Raw genomic sequence first — 13,444 nt, 5'->3', positions numbered from 1 at the left:
TTTTTTTTTTTACTATGGGACTTTGGCAGTGATGTAGAACATTCAGCTCAGTGCCTGGCAGGTAGAAGCTCTCAAAATAAAGTGGGTATTGATGTTATTATTAATTATTGCGGGGAAAACCATCTCATTGTTCTGAGTTGTTAAAGATTTCAAATTACTCCTACTTTCTGGAGGAATAATTTACTAGTTTCAAAAGATGATCCAGGACTGGCTGTTTATTGAACAATATTCATAACTATATGCAGGTTTGCATAGAGAAATATGTAAGAATTACTTCTATTACCCTAAAGACAAGCAGACTATGAAATGTTTCAACACTTGTGCTATTTCTCCCTGATAGGCATTACACAGGATGATAGTTGAGCCAGTGGTCTCACTTGCAATAAGATACCAGTAAGGCTGGAGGTTATTTTTGGAACTTCAGAACCTCTGGTTAGGAGGCGGGGGAATCTTAAACAAAGGTTCTTTAAACAGATTGTGGTTAAGGCCCAATGAAGCAACTTGGGAGGAGCTCCCACGTAAAGTTCCTTTCTTTCTTGTCATTTAATAGTTCTTAGTATTCTTTGTTTTTATGTCATATGACCTGGGTAGAAGTGCTAGAACAATTCTGTCCAAACAGCATTTTTCTTTTAATTGAAATGATGAAAGAGAATATACTAATAAATCCCAAATTTAATTTTATTGTGCTTTAAACATTCCATTGACATTATTAAACAGTATTAAAACTAACTTGATGGCACTTCCTTTCACCAAATCCATCCTTAGGGAGAGACTTTAAGCCCTTCTCCTCCATTCAGGCACCTACGAGGCAATCGACCTCGAACTCAAAGATTTTAAAAGCAATTCCAATGCTCAGATTTAAAATGCTGCAGTTGGCCAACAATTTCACAATTCTTTATTTTCCCTGTCCTCCTCTTCTCTGTTACCTATGTACACAACTGCCCCTCCCTGGACTGTAACTCCTCCGAGGTTCTCCTCTGCATCTCCTACACTGCAGGCCATTTTCCAAGCAGCAGATGCTCCATGTTTTATAACAAATGGTTTCACCTAACATCTCTTTAAGTAACAATGGGCCAAAGAAAAGAAAAAATGAGAGACATGGATAAGTAGTGAGGTATGAAGGAGATAATTAAATTTTCTGTCTCTAAGTCATTCTTAAGAAAACATTTTCAAAACCAAATTCCTTTACACAGATTTTCACTTGCACTTCATAATTCAACATTTGTTCGTGTTACTAAATATTCTGAAGGAATCATAATTTTAAATAGCAAGATATTCATTTGGATATTTTAAAAATTATAAAACAACCTGATTTTTTATCTCTGATTCAAGGTCAAAAGAATGAACTAAAAATCTAAGAAAAAAATTTCATAGAGAAGTGGACTTAAAGTACATCTAAAACTGTAATACTGAAAATCTGTATGTGTACATTGTGTTTTGTATGTATATGTGCATATCTATTTGCAGTTATTACTTATCACCTCTTTCTCGACTATCAAAAAGAATTCTTCCCCTGTCCCCCAAATCCTTTCTCCCATAATTCCCCATTTAAATGTAACCCAATGAACATAGATTGTATTTGAATCTAATCATGTTTAATATCGATTGCACTATTGATGTTTAATAAACATCCAAATTGAAATAGTCTTACAAATTAGGAAGCCATAAGAAATAACTATAAAATAAAACAATATTCAAAAAATGGAAGATTAGATTTTAAAGTGGTATTACAAGATAAATTATAGTAATACAAAGTCTTATTTCATTTTCACAAATTATGTATAATCTTACTTGAAACAATCTTTACATAGTTCATCTGGAATATAGTTTAAAAGTCTACTCTTTAAAAAACATTGAAAAGTAAGTGATGTGTGGAGAAGCCCAGTAATCTCACCACTGACAGGTAAATATATTCTTACTTTACAAATCATTTGAAAAGTATCAAGTTCCATTTTTAGAAATTAACCAGTCCTCTCTATCCCTTCTTCCTCTTAGCACAAAGAACCATAGAGAATATAACACTACTATTCGCTCTCCACTCATTCATTGAAAACATGCAAGGCTGTTGNACTGAATTTATGTTGCACAAATGGTTCCATGGCTAAAAACCAAAAATGGTTGAAAACCCTTGTTCTATTTTATCAGCAAATTAAGCCATGATTTAGTAAGTTCCATGTGCGGTGGCCAGTTAGCTCAGTTGGTTAGAGCACAGTGCTCATAACACCAAGGTTGCCGGTTCGATCCCCACATAGGCCATTGAGATGCGCCCTCCACAACTAGCCACTGAGATGCGCCCTCCACAACTAGATTGAAACAACTACATGACTTGGAGCTGATGGGTCCTGGAAAAACACACTATTACCCAATTAAAAAAGCAAAACAAATGAAAATAAAAACCCAACATGTTAAAAAAATAATAAAAATAAAATAAATAAGTTCCATGTGCACTATAACTTGTAAGTCTTCTCTTTTTCCCATTTAAAAATATGCATTCCTCTCTTTCCAATTTTATAATCCATATTCTTCCGTTTCCCTTCCTAATTTAAGTGTTCATATCCCAGGGGTAAGTGGTGATATGAGGTAGGAAAGAAACGTAAGATTTTTATGGGAAAATTAAGTAAGTGGTGAATAAATTATTTTTCAATATTAAAGAAAACAGAAATATACTCAAGGTCAAATACAAATTTCACTTAAAGGTATAAAACGTCTAATAAATTTCATGGACACCTTAGGTCGATCCCCTAACATACATCTGGCTTTTCTAAAACATCACCAAAATTACTATTAGTTCAAATTAGTCTTAATATCAAAATAATAATTGCCCATGATAAACAAAGATTACTTTTAATGCAATTTAAGGCACAGGCAAGAGGGCTTTGATAACACTGAATACTGCACCTATTTTCCGATTCTAAAATGAAACTTTTAAATTATATGTGGCGTAATTTATGCTTATGTATGTTCTGCTTATTTGATTAAAGAAGAATTGCATGGAAAAACAACAGGCTTTTTAAAAACCTCCTATAATCACTACTTTTTAAAATAAAAAAATATGATTTCCTACATATTTGAGTGCTGATAATTTCCTAAATTGTCTTATTTTCCTTTGAATAACTGAAGAATGTTTTATTACATTTACAGGTTTAATAAGTTGTCTCCTGTTTATCAGTTTATCTTTTCTGGTTAGGTCACTATCTAGTTGCACTTCTTTGTAGTTTTTTTTTTTTTCTTTTGGTGACCTGTTCTGATTTCATATTTTTGAACAATTTCATCTTAGCTTTCTGCATCATCTGTAACATTCTGGGTTTGATTAAGACAGAAGACAGAATATATGAATAATGTTATAAATTTCTGTCAAATGCAAAAGGACTACTGTTATGATTATAGCACACATACAAAAGGGCTATCAGGCCCTGAAAAGCAGAGAAATCCCCTTCGAGCCTAGCATATGATAGCATCGAAGCACAGTGCTCTTTCTGGTATTTTAACAGTTATACGAGTATCAATATCTGTATGCTTCTTTGAACACNCCCCACTGTACATCATAACAGTACACGTTCCTAAATATAGTCATTTATGTTTTCTGCGATTATTACATGAAGTGACAATGCTTCCTGATTGAGAACCAGGATGTGTCTTCAATGTGAATCACTGCCATATTAAGAAGCTGCTGGCTTTCAGAACACTTCCTGTGGTAAAAATGGAAGTTCATCCTAAGGTCTCAAATCCTGGCTCAACACCATGCAATATTAACATGACTCAGCAGCAGGTTAGATCGCACAGTTAGGATATATCACATTTTATGCCATTAATGTGTTTTGAAGAGTTGTGTATAAACCAAATTTTTTCTGAAGATTTTAAAGGGACAAGGCAAACAAACCATTAAAGAACCTCTGTTTTCAAAACAATCACTTCCCTAATACCTATATTTACCTTGTAAATCATTATTATTATATATGGTGTTTTCTGAAGGAGAAAAATTCCTCCTGAGCTAACAAGCAAAGCAAACAATACCGAAGAACTACGTCCCCTGAGGTAGTTTTCTCCTTTAGGCGAAATTTAGACTGGCACAGCTCCAATGGCAGAGACACTTCAGTGTATTTTTAAAGACCAAATTCCATATTTCATCAGGTGTCAAGATGCCCAATCTATGAATTATTGTAATTAAGAAATAGGCAGAGTAAACAGAATAAGGCAGACCACTAAAAGACTAAGTTACAATGAAAGCTATTTCTCAGACATTCAAAACCCTATGTTCATATGTGTGGAGGCAGAGGGTGCCTCTTCCAGTAAAGCAAGATGCCAAGCAAGAATATACATTTTATTGAATATTGAATCTTTCACTTGGCATTCTGAGGATTACAGGTGCATATAAAGCAAACCTGAAACAGAAACTGGATATCTAACTAAGAGATTCAAAAAGCCTAGGGATCAAGTAATGAGACCTCTGTACTGGGAAAGTACTATCGAGGGACCAAGGAATGAGTAACAGAGCTTCAAGCCTCTCTCACCGCTTGTTTACACTGCTGACAATGTAAGTATACAGCTGGCATTGTGGAGGCCAGCCACACCTTTGTATTCTCAGCAGAAAGGAAAACCACTTTGCAATGTAACCACAACAAAAATCAACCATAGGAGGCATCAAATGTGGGTACCATTTTCCTTATTTCACATTTACCAAAAGAAAACAATGTTATTTGAAGATCCACACTTTCACTTCAACTACCTCAGTTCCAAATTTCAGTTTCAGAGGACAATGTAAACTTCTAAAACCCATAAAAAACCTTTTCTTATTATCCACAAGAAAGGAAGCCAATTCCATTTACTCACTTTTGCTTAGGGTTTATCAGTTTTCTACTTATAACGGCACCTGACATTTAATTAGCTAAAATCACTGTGAGTGCTTTGCATAGATTATCTGATTTAATTACCATAATAAGCCAACAAGGTAGATCCTATTATTACACCCATTTTACAGAAAAAGAAGTTGCGTTTCAAAGAAATTAAAACTTGTTCAAGGTCTGAAAAGTGGTAGATATAAGTTTCAAACCCAGCTAGTTCTTAATAACTACACTTTTCTAGGTCGATCATAAATGACTGCTTAATTTTACTGAATGTTTTTTATTTATTAGGATGATCATATGGCTTTCCTCCTTTAATCTATTAGTGCTATTAATACAGTGAATAACATTTGAATACTATTTATAGAATCATAACATGAATCCAACATTTCAAATTCTGACTAATCTGTTCTATATTAGTATCTTTTTACATCATATCCAGTTACATGATGATATAAATATCAGTATCTTCACCAAATATAACAACTTGGGTCAAACTGCTAACAAGCTAAAAGGTTAAGCTCAGAATAAATTTAATAAATTAGGTCCAAGAGTAGAGAACTAATCCTGTAGAATACAGCCAAGATGATAAGAAGCCCTGTAAATAAAAACCTAACCACAGAAAGGTGTAGGCTAATTTTCTAAAAAGTAACTCAGTGTATTTTCTGGGGAAGGGGAAGTACCATCAAAATGGAGCATTTACTTTGTATATTCTCTAGCTCTGCAGTATTTTTGGTTCTAGGTCTTAACTAAAACCCTAATTCTTACTGTTGAGATTTCTCTAGAACTAACCTAAAAGCCCAATGTCGTACAGCACTGTAGTAAAGATCACCAGCCGGCAGAGTACATAGCATATCAGTAATTCAGAGTGAATAAAAACATAAAATACTTTTCCCCAGGCCTAATGATTCTAGGAGACATTGTGCAAGTATTTTAAAACTTCACTAATAGAAAAACCATTTTTCAAGATTTCAGTTTGCAGTCACAGAATTTTCAGAGTGTGATGAGAACTGTTCATTTAGCCCAAACTCTTATTTAAGAGGTGACTGAAGTTACCTACTTAATTAACAGAAGAATTATTTTGTTGGTAATTATCCCATGGGATGGATTAAAAATCCATAATATCTATACTTTTATTATCATAGAAATAATTCAATTAGTGTAGCATGCCTTATTTTATATTAAATTAATATGACATAGTATGCCCTATAGTTAATGTTTCTCTGGGTTAGAGATGTTCAAACTGCACCCCATGAGGTCATCCTATGATAATTGGATAGAAAACGAAAACAAGACGGCAGAGTTCTTCAGAGCAAAGTAAATCACCTTCTTTGGGAGAAAGCGAGTAAACAGAGTTAAAACAAGCCATTTACACTGAGTACTTACTACGTGGCAGGCGTTCTCCTAGGTGCTCTGTGTATGCTAACACATTAAATAGGAGCAGAAACATAGCTTGGAATAGTTTATTATGTTATNTTTGGTTAATCTGTCTCATGTCGATTTAATTATTAGGTCAGCTGAAAGAACCCAGAAAGACAGAGACAAATTGCTTCTTCCCCTACATCTTGTAAACCAAAAAGCACTGAAGCAGAAAAACCTCAAGCCTTTATTAAATCTCAAGCATTTATGCAGAGGATACTGTGTCTGTTATTTAAGAGATAAAAATCATAAGACAGGGACTTATAAAAAGAACATTCTTAACAAAAAGCAGATATATAATAAACACCAAACAAGAGGTAAGAACAGTAAAAGCTTCTCTGAAGCAAAGACAAACTTTTCTCAAAACAAGATTTCAACTCAGCGAATACAAGCCAAAGACCTGCTATCTTCATCTGTATCCTGGGACCAAGGTGCTTATCCTTAGGGATGCGCTATCAGACGGCAGTACAGAAGAACCCTGTCCTCCTGGGGGTGACAGTACTTGACTCCCTCTCTGTCCCCTCTCTTAGTCCTTCTCTCTTCTACTGTCTTTCTCCCTGTTTCTCTGCTTCTCCTCCTCTCCTAATCCTTACTCCTGTCTACTCTGTTCCCAACATCCTTTCCTCTCTAATACAATCAGGCTATCTCTGCCCTTCCCTGCAGAGGGCTCTAACAAAGGTCACCAATTACCTCCACGCTGCAAAGTCCAATGGTCATTGTTCAATTCTTATCATGACTCATCCACTACCTCTGACACTGCTGAATTCGATCCTCCCCTCCTTTATCAAGTGAAAGGCATGATGGGATTCAAAGTACAGTAACATGGTCCCTGCCCATGGTCCAGCAGAGGAAAATTATTCCGTGAAAACATGAGCTTAGTAAACTTTTGTAGGTGCAATAACAGAAGTCTAAATGGGGACAGTGGCCACAAAGGAGGGGTCAGTTGATTTTACAGAGCGAAGGACAGGGTGTCTGGATAAGATTGTGGCTGATGAATGAGCTAAGTTGACAAGGAGCAAGAGTGGGGATAGGAAGAGTTACTACAAAGGAACTGTTCCAAGCAAAGGTAACAGCATGGCCCAACAGGAATGAAGTATTCAGTCAGATGTGAGTGGAAGACACAAGAAAGGAGAGGTGGTAGGGGTGGTTGGATGGAAATGAAGCTATGAGTCAGTCATGACTCTGACTATATATGACAAATAAAAACCAAAGGCAAGTAGTGGGAGGAAAATGAAGCCAGGGATGATGTAGTATCCCATACGTGCCATGATGTTCGGGATACTTGCCAGAGGTAAATCATAAACTTATCTCTGAGCATTCTAGCTTCAGAGGCAAAGAAGGAAACATAATCAATTACATGATTTATAGTGACCATGAGATAAAAACTCACTAGTTGCTTAAGAACAGAAGCTCGGTCATTTCTAATACTAGGAACCGAAAGATGTCTCCTATATATAGTATGAAATAGTTAGGATTCACTTTATTGGCAAGAGGAAGCCATTCTTAAACTCTAATCCTTCATAGTATTAGTCACATCAATCTATCTCCAGGATAGCATCATTTCATTTGGAGATCTGTAGTTTCAAATATATTTAAATTCAAACATATTTATCTAAGTACCAAAGAGGCCATAGCAACAGAGGAGGCTTATTGATTAAGGTAAAGCCTGCTNTTACCTAAAATTCACTGACTTTGTCAAAATAAATACAAACTGAGACATTTTGTTAAGAAGGGGCAAATACACATAAATCAGAAGTGATATGTATATTTTTTTCCAGTAGAAAAATAACTGAGACCATTGTGGCCAGAACCATGGTACAGAAATGGGGTTAGAGTTACACAAAGATTAAATAAAACCTATCTTACAGAAATTAACCATTAATAACGTCTTACCCCCAAACTGCTTTTTACAATGACAACAGGATATATATCCTTTACTGATAATTAGATAAAATATTTTACTCTATGAATGCCAGCATGCACATATGCCACTGTGTCGGTAAACCTGTGCTGAAACTGGAGAACTCGAGTGTCTGTTACGTCTCATTAATGTGGAACAATCATCAGGGGAATAAAAAGATACTAATATTATTAGACAGTATAAAATGGGTATGTCCAACAAACCCTGGGTCTTAATAAAAGTCTTTGTTAAAATGTAACTAAATTGAATAAACAAACAGGCAATATTACCATCCATTCTTAATAAAACCAACAAGAAGATCGAATGACTAGAAACTAAAATAGCATTGGGAGGCAACGTCATAAAAGATGTATGATGAAAAAAGGAACCCAGCATCAATTTCAATGGGGACTTCTGAATAGCCTTTCTAATTCGCCAAATAAAAGATTTATGTTCCCTGCAAACCACGTTGCTAAAACCAAGCTTTGTGCTTTGTTTCGACAATTACAGATGATGATGTTCTCTTAAGTGGACAAAGAAAAATCCTTTCTGTGAGGTGATATAGCAATATAAATATTCAATACAGAGGGGGGAAAAAAAGAGAAGTCATACTTTCAAGAACCCCAAATGTACTTGATAATAAAACATCAACAATGATAATGTTAAAGACTCTCCTACCTGTGTTTTTTGATGCCATTGGAGAGGGCATCTCCCCCACCACAATCTTTTCCTTCGGACATTCTGTGTTTACTGCTCAAATGCTCTCCTTCCGCTTCAAAGGAGTGCGCTGTCACTGCTTCCAATCTACTCAGGGACCGTTCAGACTCGGAATCTGTGGCAGAGCAGGTTCATAGTCAATGAATTGAACTTGGTTGGCTTCGGTAACAATGGATATCTCCCTTAATGCATCAGGCTTTGAAACTTAAGGAGCCTACTTTGTCCTTCAACAATCCATCCGTTAACTACCTCCTTGGGGATTTCAGTGAACCTGCACCCAATAAGGCCAAAGTGGATTTATGAAACAGATCTAGGCTTACGCCGACTGACAATTAAACAGATTTTATATATTAAGAGAGATTTCCAAAGAGTACCTAATTCTTTAAGGAATATTCAGTGGTTCCCCCCAACATTTCTATTTTTATCTTCCCTCTCAAAACATCTTAAGCATAACTTACAAAAAAAAAACATTCAATTTTTAAAATTCATTATAAGGAAAAAGCTAGAGTGGCTATACTTGTGGGAAGCATAAATTACATCCGATACCACAGATACAAAAAAGCAAAGGTAATTTAAAAATACATTTAAAACACTTTTAAAGATACCTCTTCTGGTATATTACTTAAATCCTCAAGAGCTAAAGCTAGAAGCATCCAGATAAAATCTAATTATCAGGCAGGCATTTTGGGGATGAAAATGCCATGTTCCTAATTGGCTGTGTACTCAGAGTGGAGCCATCTGCCTGTGTGGGAATAAGACAACTTATTTTTGTACAGTACATTATAGTTTTCAGGCATGTTCACATTCTTCACCTCCTTCTAGCTTTTCCATGGTGCTTTGGTGAAGGCATGGCAGGACCATGGGGTTAACAAGAATGTTAATGGTCTCATGGTTTGTGAACTGGGCAAAACAGGAAGTGAACCCATGTTTTCTAATTCCTTGTTCAAGGCTCCATATACTCTAACTCAAAGCAGCAGTCACTCAATCTGTAGAAATTTTTAAGTGGTGCCTAAGTTTGTATTAAAATGTAAATTCACGGTAAAGTCTAACTTCCTCTAAAGCAGATGACCATACACTCAAAGAAACATATTTTAATAATAAAGAGATACTTATTTTTCATTGCCAATTCTGAAAGGTAGTCACAATATTTTATTGAAAAAAGATTAAAGACGACCTGTATAGCCCATAACAAGGAGACGGTCACCCATCAGATGAAATAAGCAGGTGTTAAAATTACACTTGCAAAAACAATTTAATAAANTATGTTTCCTAGAACGCCACAGGACTTCAGAGACCCCAAACAAGAGTCTGGGAGCTACGCAAAAACCGTTAACAAAAGAGAAGACACAAAGATGTCTTCAATGATGGACTGAATAAGAGATACGTCCTTCTGCAAATATCACTCTGCCTCTTTCACTCTGCCTCTCTCTGTGGCTCTGAACTTTTTAGACTTATTTCCTTTTAAACCACAGCCACTTTTTCACAATAAATGTAACCATTTACTTGTGATCTGCTTTAGTCAGTTCAACTGCCTTGATTTAACTTCCTTTTCAAGTGATCTGAGATGTTTTTCACTGCTTACCATCAGAGGGATAGAATTTCTAAGAAGAGTTGAATTTCTGGCTCCTTTCTGCTCTGTGACACATAATACCTCCATGGGTGTTATCTGACATATATGTTAGTTTCCCTTCTGTTTCCTGATTATACTGATCATAGTGAAAAATCTGTACTGCAAAGAACAGCATTCTTCCTCTTTCCTGGGAAGGTTTCTTCAGCTAAGAAAGACTACACAGTGTCCTAAAACACAGTCATATCCAAGTGGTATATCTGGCCTTCTGAGATATTTTTGTTCTTGCTAATAACATAAGTTATGTCAATCATATCCTGAAAGAAAATAGCCACAGAGCTTGGTTTTCACTAATAATAAGTGAACGCATAATTATTGAGGAGAAACAAGTAATTTCCATGAAAACATTACACCTTTAATGATTCCTACATCCTTTGGAGTATCCTGCTTTGGTAGGAAGTTGGTGGATAATGGAGATTTATTATAGAAACAGAAAATTATTTTTTTCTCTAGGACTGTTTAAGGAGAACAAATTTTTATCAGACCTGTTTAAAACTGGCAGAACTTTCATTGTGTTCATGTGTTCTTTTGTGTGGTCATGTCAATACAAGTAGACATTTATAAAGGCTCAGAGAACAAACTCCATGTCCACTTTAATTTGTAATAGTGCCCAGCACTGAGCCAATGACAGATGGGTGCTTAATGCTTTAGGACTGTGATGTTAATTCTCTATAAATTATCACATAAAAGAAACAAACAGAACTGTATTAATTCAAGGCTGGGACAAACTGTCTTAAATTTCAGAATATGAAGCCTTTTGTCTAGATGTGTAAATCTTTTGTTATTCTAAACATCTATAAAGATTCTAAATTTTAAAAAAAGAATAGAGTCTCTAGAGTAAGAAAACCTGGTTTGAATGTAGGTCCTATCACTTACTAGCTACGTGATCTTGGGCAAGTCCAAGTTTCTGTACTTTAGTGTTTTCATATGTAAAATTGAGGATATAGTATCTGCCCTATCTATAACTCAGGTATTTTGAGAATCAAAAGCTATGGAGTTGGTCAAAGTAGCTCATATACCAATTTATAATCCAATGTAAGTTGTAGTCATTAATATTATGCACAATATTGTAAACAGCTCTCGATCTGAAGTTGACAAGTATAGTCAGAAGACAGCAGCTGTAGAGAGCAGACAGACCTAGGTTCTAGTCATATGATGGGTTCTCAATCGTCTTACGATCATGGTACATCTTCACCTAATAAAATTCTTAACAATATACTTAAGGTATTAAAAGATTCAAAACACCAGAGCACAACAGTAAATCAATATTGAGAAGAATCTATGGTTATATACTATCTACTTGGTTAAACCACAGAAAGAAATGTTATCTGCCCCAGCTGTGCTCTTACAGTCCAGAAAGCACATAATTTACTTTAGAAATGGTCTGACAGTGCCGGCCGAGTGGCGCGTTGGTTAAGAGCNAATTTAACTCTTAAAAATTATTTAGGACCCCAAAAAGTTAGTTTCCTTTTACTGTATGTTACACTTATCACTGTTTACTGTATTAGAAAAAAACTGAAATAAAAATTTTTACTTACTAATTTAAAAACAGTAAAACCAATATGTTAACAAATAACATTATGAAAAATAAGTATATTTTCCAAAACAAAAATAGCTTAGCAAAAAGAGCATCATTAAACATTTTTGTAGTCCCATGAATGTCTGAAGTATAGAAGATAGCTGGCTTCTCATAACTGCTTCTGCACTGACTCTGTGATATCACACATCATATAGTCTCTAGAAAACTTCATCATACGCTTATTAGTGAATGATAATGAAAAAGGTTTTAGTAATATTATGAAAAGGTCCTGGGTACTTCACTACCACCACCAAGGACCCAGACTCTACTTTGTAGAACCACTTGTATAGACAGTTGGCAAAAGGGCACTCCCTGTTTCTCAGTATGTCTCTAGGAAACTTTGGAACAAGGCAGTCAAAAAACAACCAGCCATTTCACTCAACAAATATTGGCTGAATTTCAACTACTACTATGCTTGGTTTGAGGACTGTAGGAGGCTGGGCCAACAAAACATTCAAGAATATTTACAGTTGAGATACTTGTGTTCAAAATGTTACTTCATTTCTGGATTCTGCTTTAACACTTTAAAACCCTGACACTTCTTCAGCTAAATGGGTTTAAAGGTATTTGGAATCAGTTAAGATTTTTCAGATTATCTAACATTTAAATTTGGGAGTACAACAAGTTTCTTTGGCCATGAAACTCAGAGAACTTCAGTTTCAGTTGACTCAGTCTGATTTATCATTATGAAAATAATGCTTTCTTAAAATTACTATTACTCTCCAGTCATGTAATATTAACTAAAATTGTAGTTGTAATATATGTGGAGATTTAAGATCTCCAAAGGCATCTTACATATGAAATATTTCATAAGCTTAATATATTGCAATGTACCTTCTACCAACTTCTGGGTTTGAATTCAGACATAAACAGGAATTTCAAGTTTCCTTCACATACCTAGAATGCCGCTCTGAAGCCCAGTGTAAATCAGCACTGTAACTTAGGGCTCAGTCAGACATGAAGGTGGCTGGTTAGCTGGACAGCTGGGTATTTAACCTGCTTCTAGATATCTTCAACTAAAATAAGCCTCGAGTCTTGGAAGCAGGTCAGTACAAGTCTAAGATAAGATCCCTACGACTAGTCACAGGCTTTTTTAGTTACTATGCATCTTGTAAAAACCCAATAACTTGGTTTCCTATTGTAAGCTTACTTAACTGTAATATTGAAAATTTTATGTAATTATCTGATGCTACTACTTGATTTTGCTGTGTGTTTTTATAATTTGAGATTGCTTTTCATTTTTGATCTTTTAAATTATAAAAAGTCTATGATTATCACTTACTAAATCTGGCTCTCTACAGCGAAGAGGTTAGGGTAATTATACTTGTTTTACAAAAGGTTTTACTTGTTTTCATTTTTTT

The 13,444-nt window shown here is 35.1% G+C and overlaps 1 protein-coding gene across 7 annotated transcripts in view; it reads right to left on the bottom strand.

Annotated features, from left to right (window-relative positions):
* OSBPL1A (oxysterol binding protein like 1A) overlaps positions 1-13,444 on the bottom strand; it is a 222,336-nt gene that overhangs the window by 46,849 nt on the left and 162,043 nt on the right. For all 7 annotated transcript variants that reach the window (XM_019656152.1, XM_019656153.1, XM_019656154.1 and 4 more), the window contains one exon: positions 8,839-8,992. In XM_019656152.1, the coding sequence (XP_019511697.1) occupies positions 8,839-8,992 (154 nt within the window). The remainder of the gene's footprint in view (positions 1-8,838; positions 8,993-13,444) is intronic.

The sequence above is a fragment of the Hipposideros armiger genome, unplaced genomic scaffold (genome assembly GCF_001890085.2).
Source record: "Hipposideros armiger isolate ML-2016 unplaced genomic scaffold, ASM189008v1 scaffold_255, whole genome shotgun sequence".
In the NCBI taxonomy this organism is placed as follows: domain Eukaryota; kingdom Metazoa; phylum Chordata; class Mammalia; order Chiroptera; family Hipposideridae; genus Hipposideros; species Hipposideros armiger.
The sequence above is the reverse complement of the archived record's forward strand: the minus strand, read 5'-3'. Positions and strand labels throughout refer to the sequence as shown.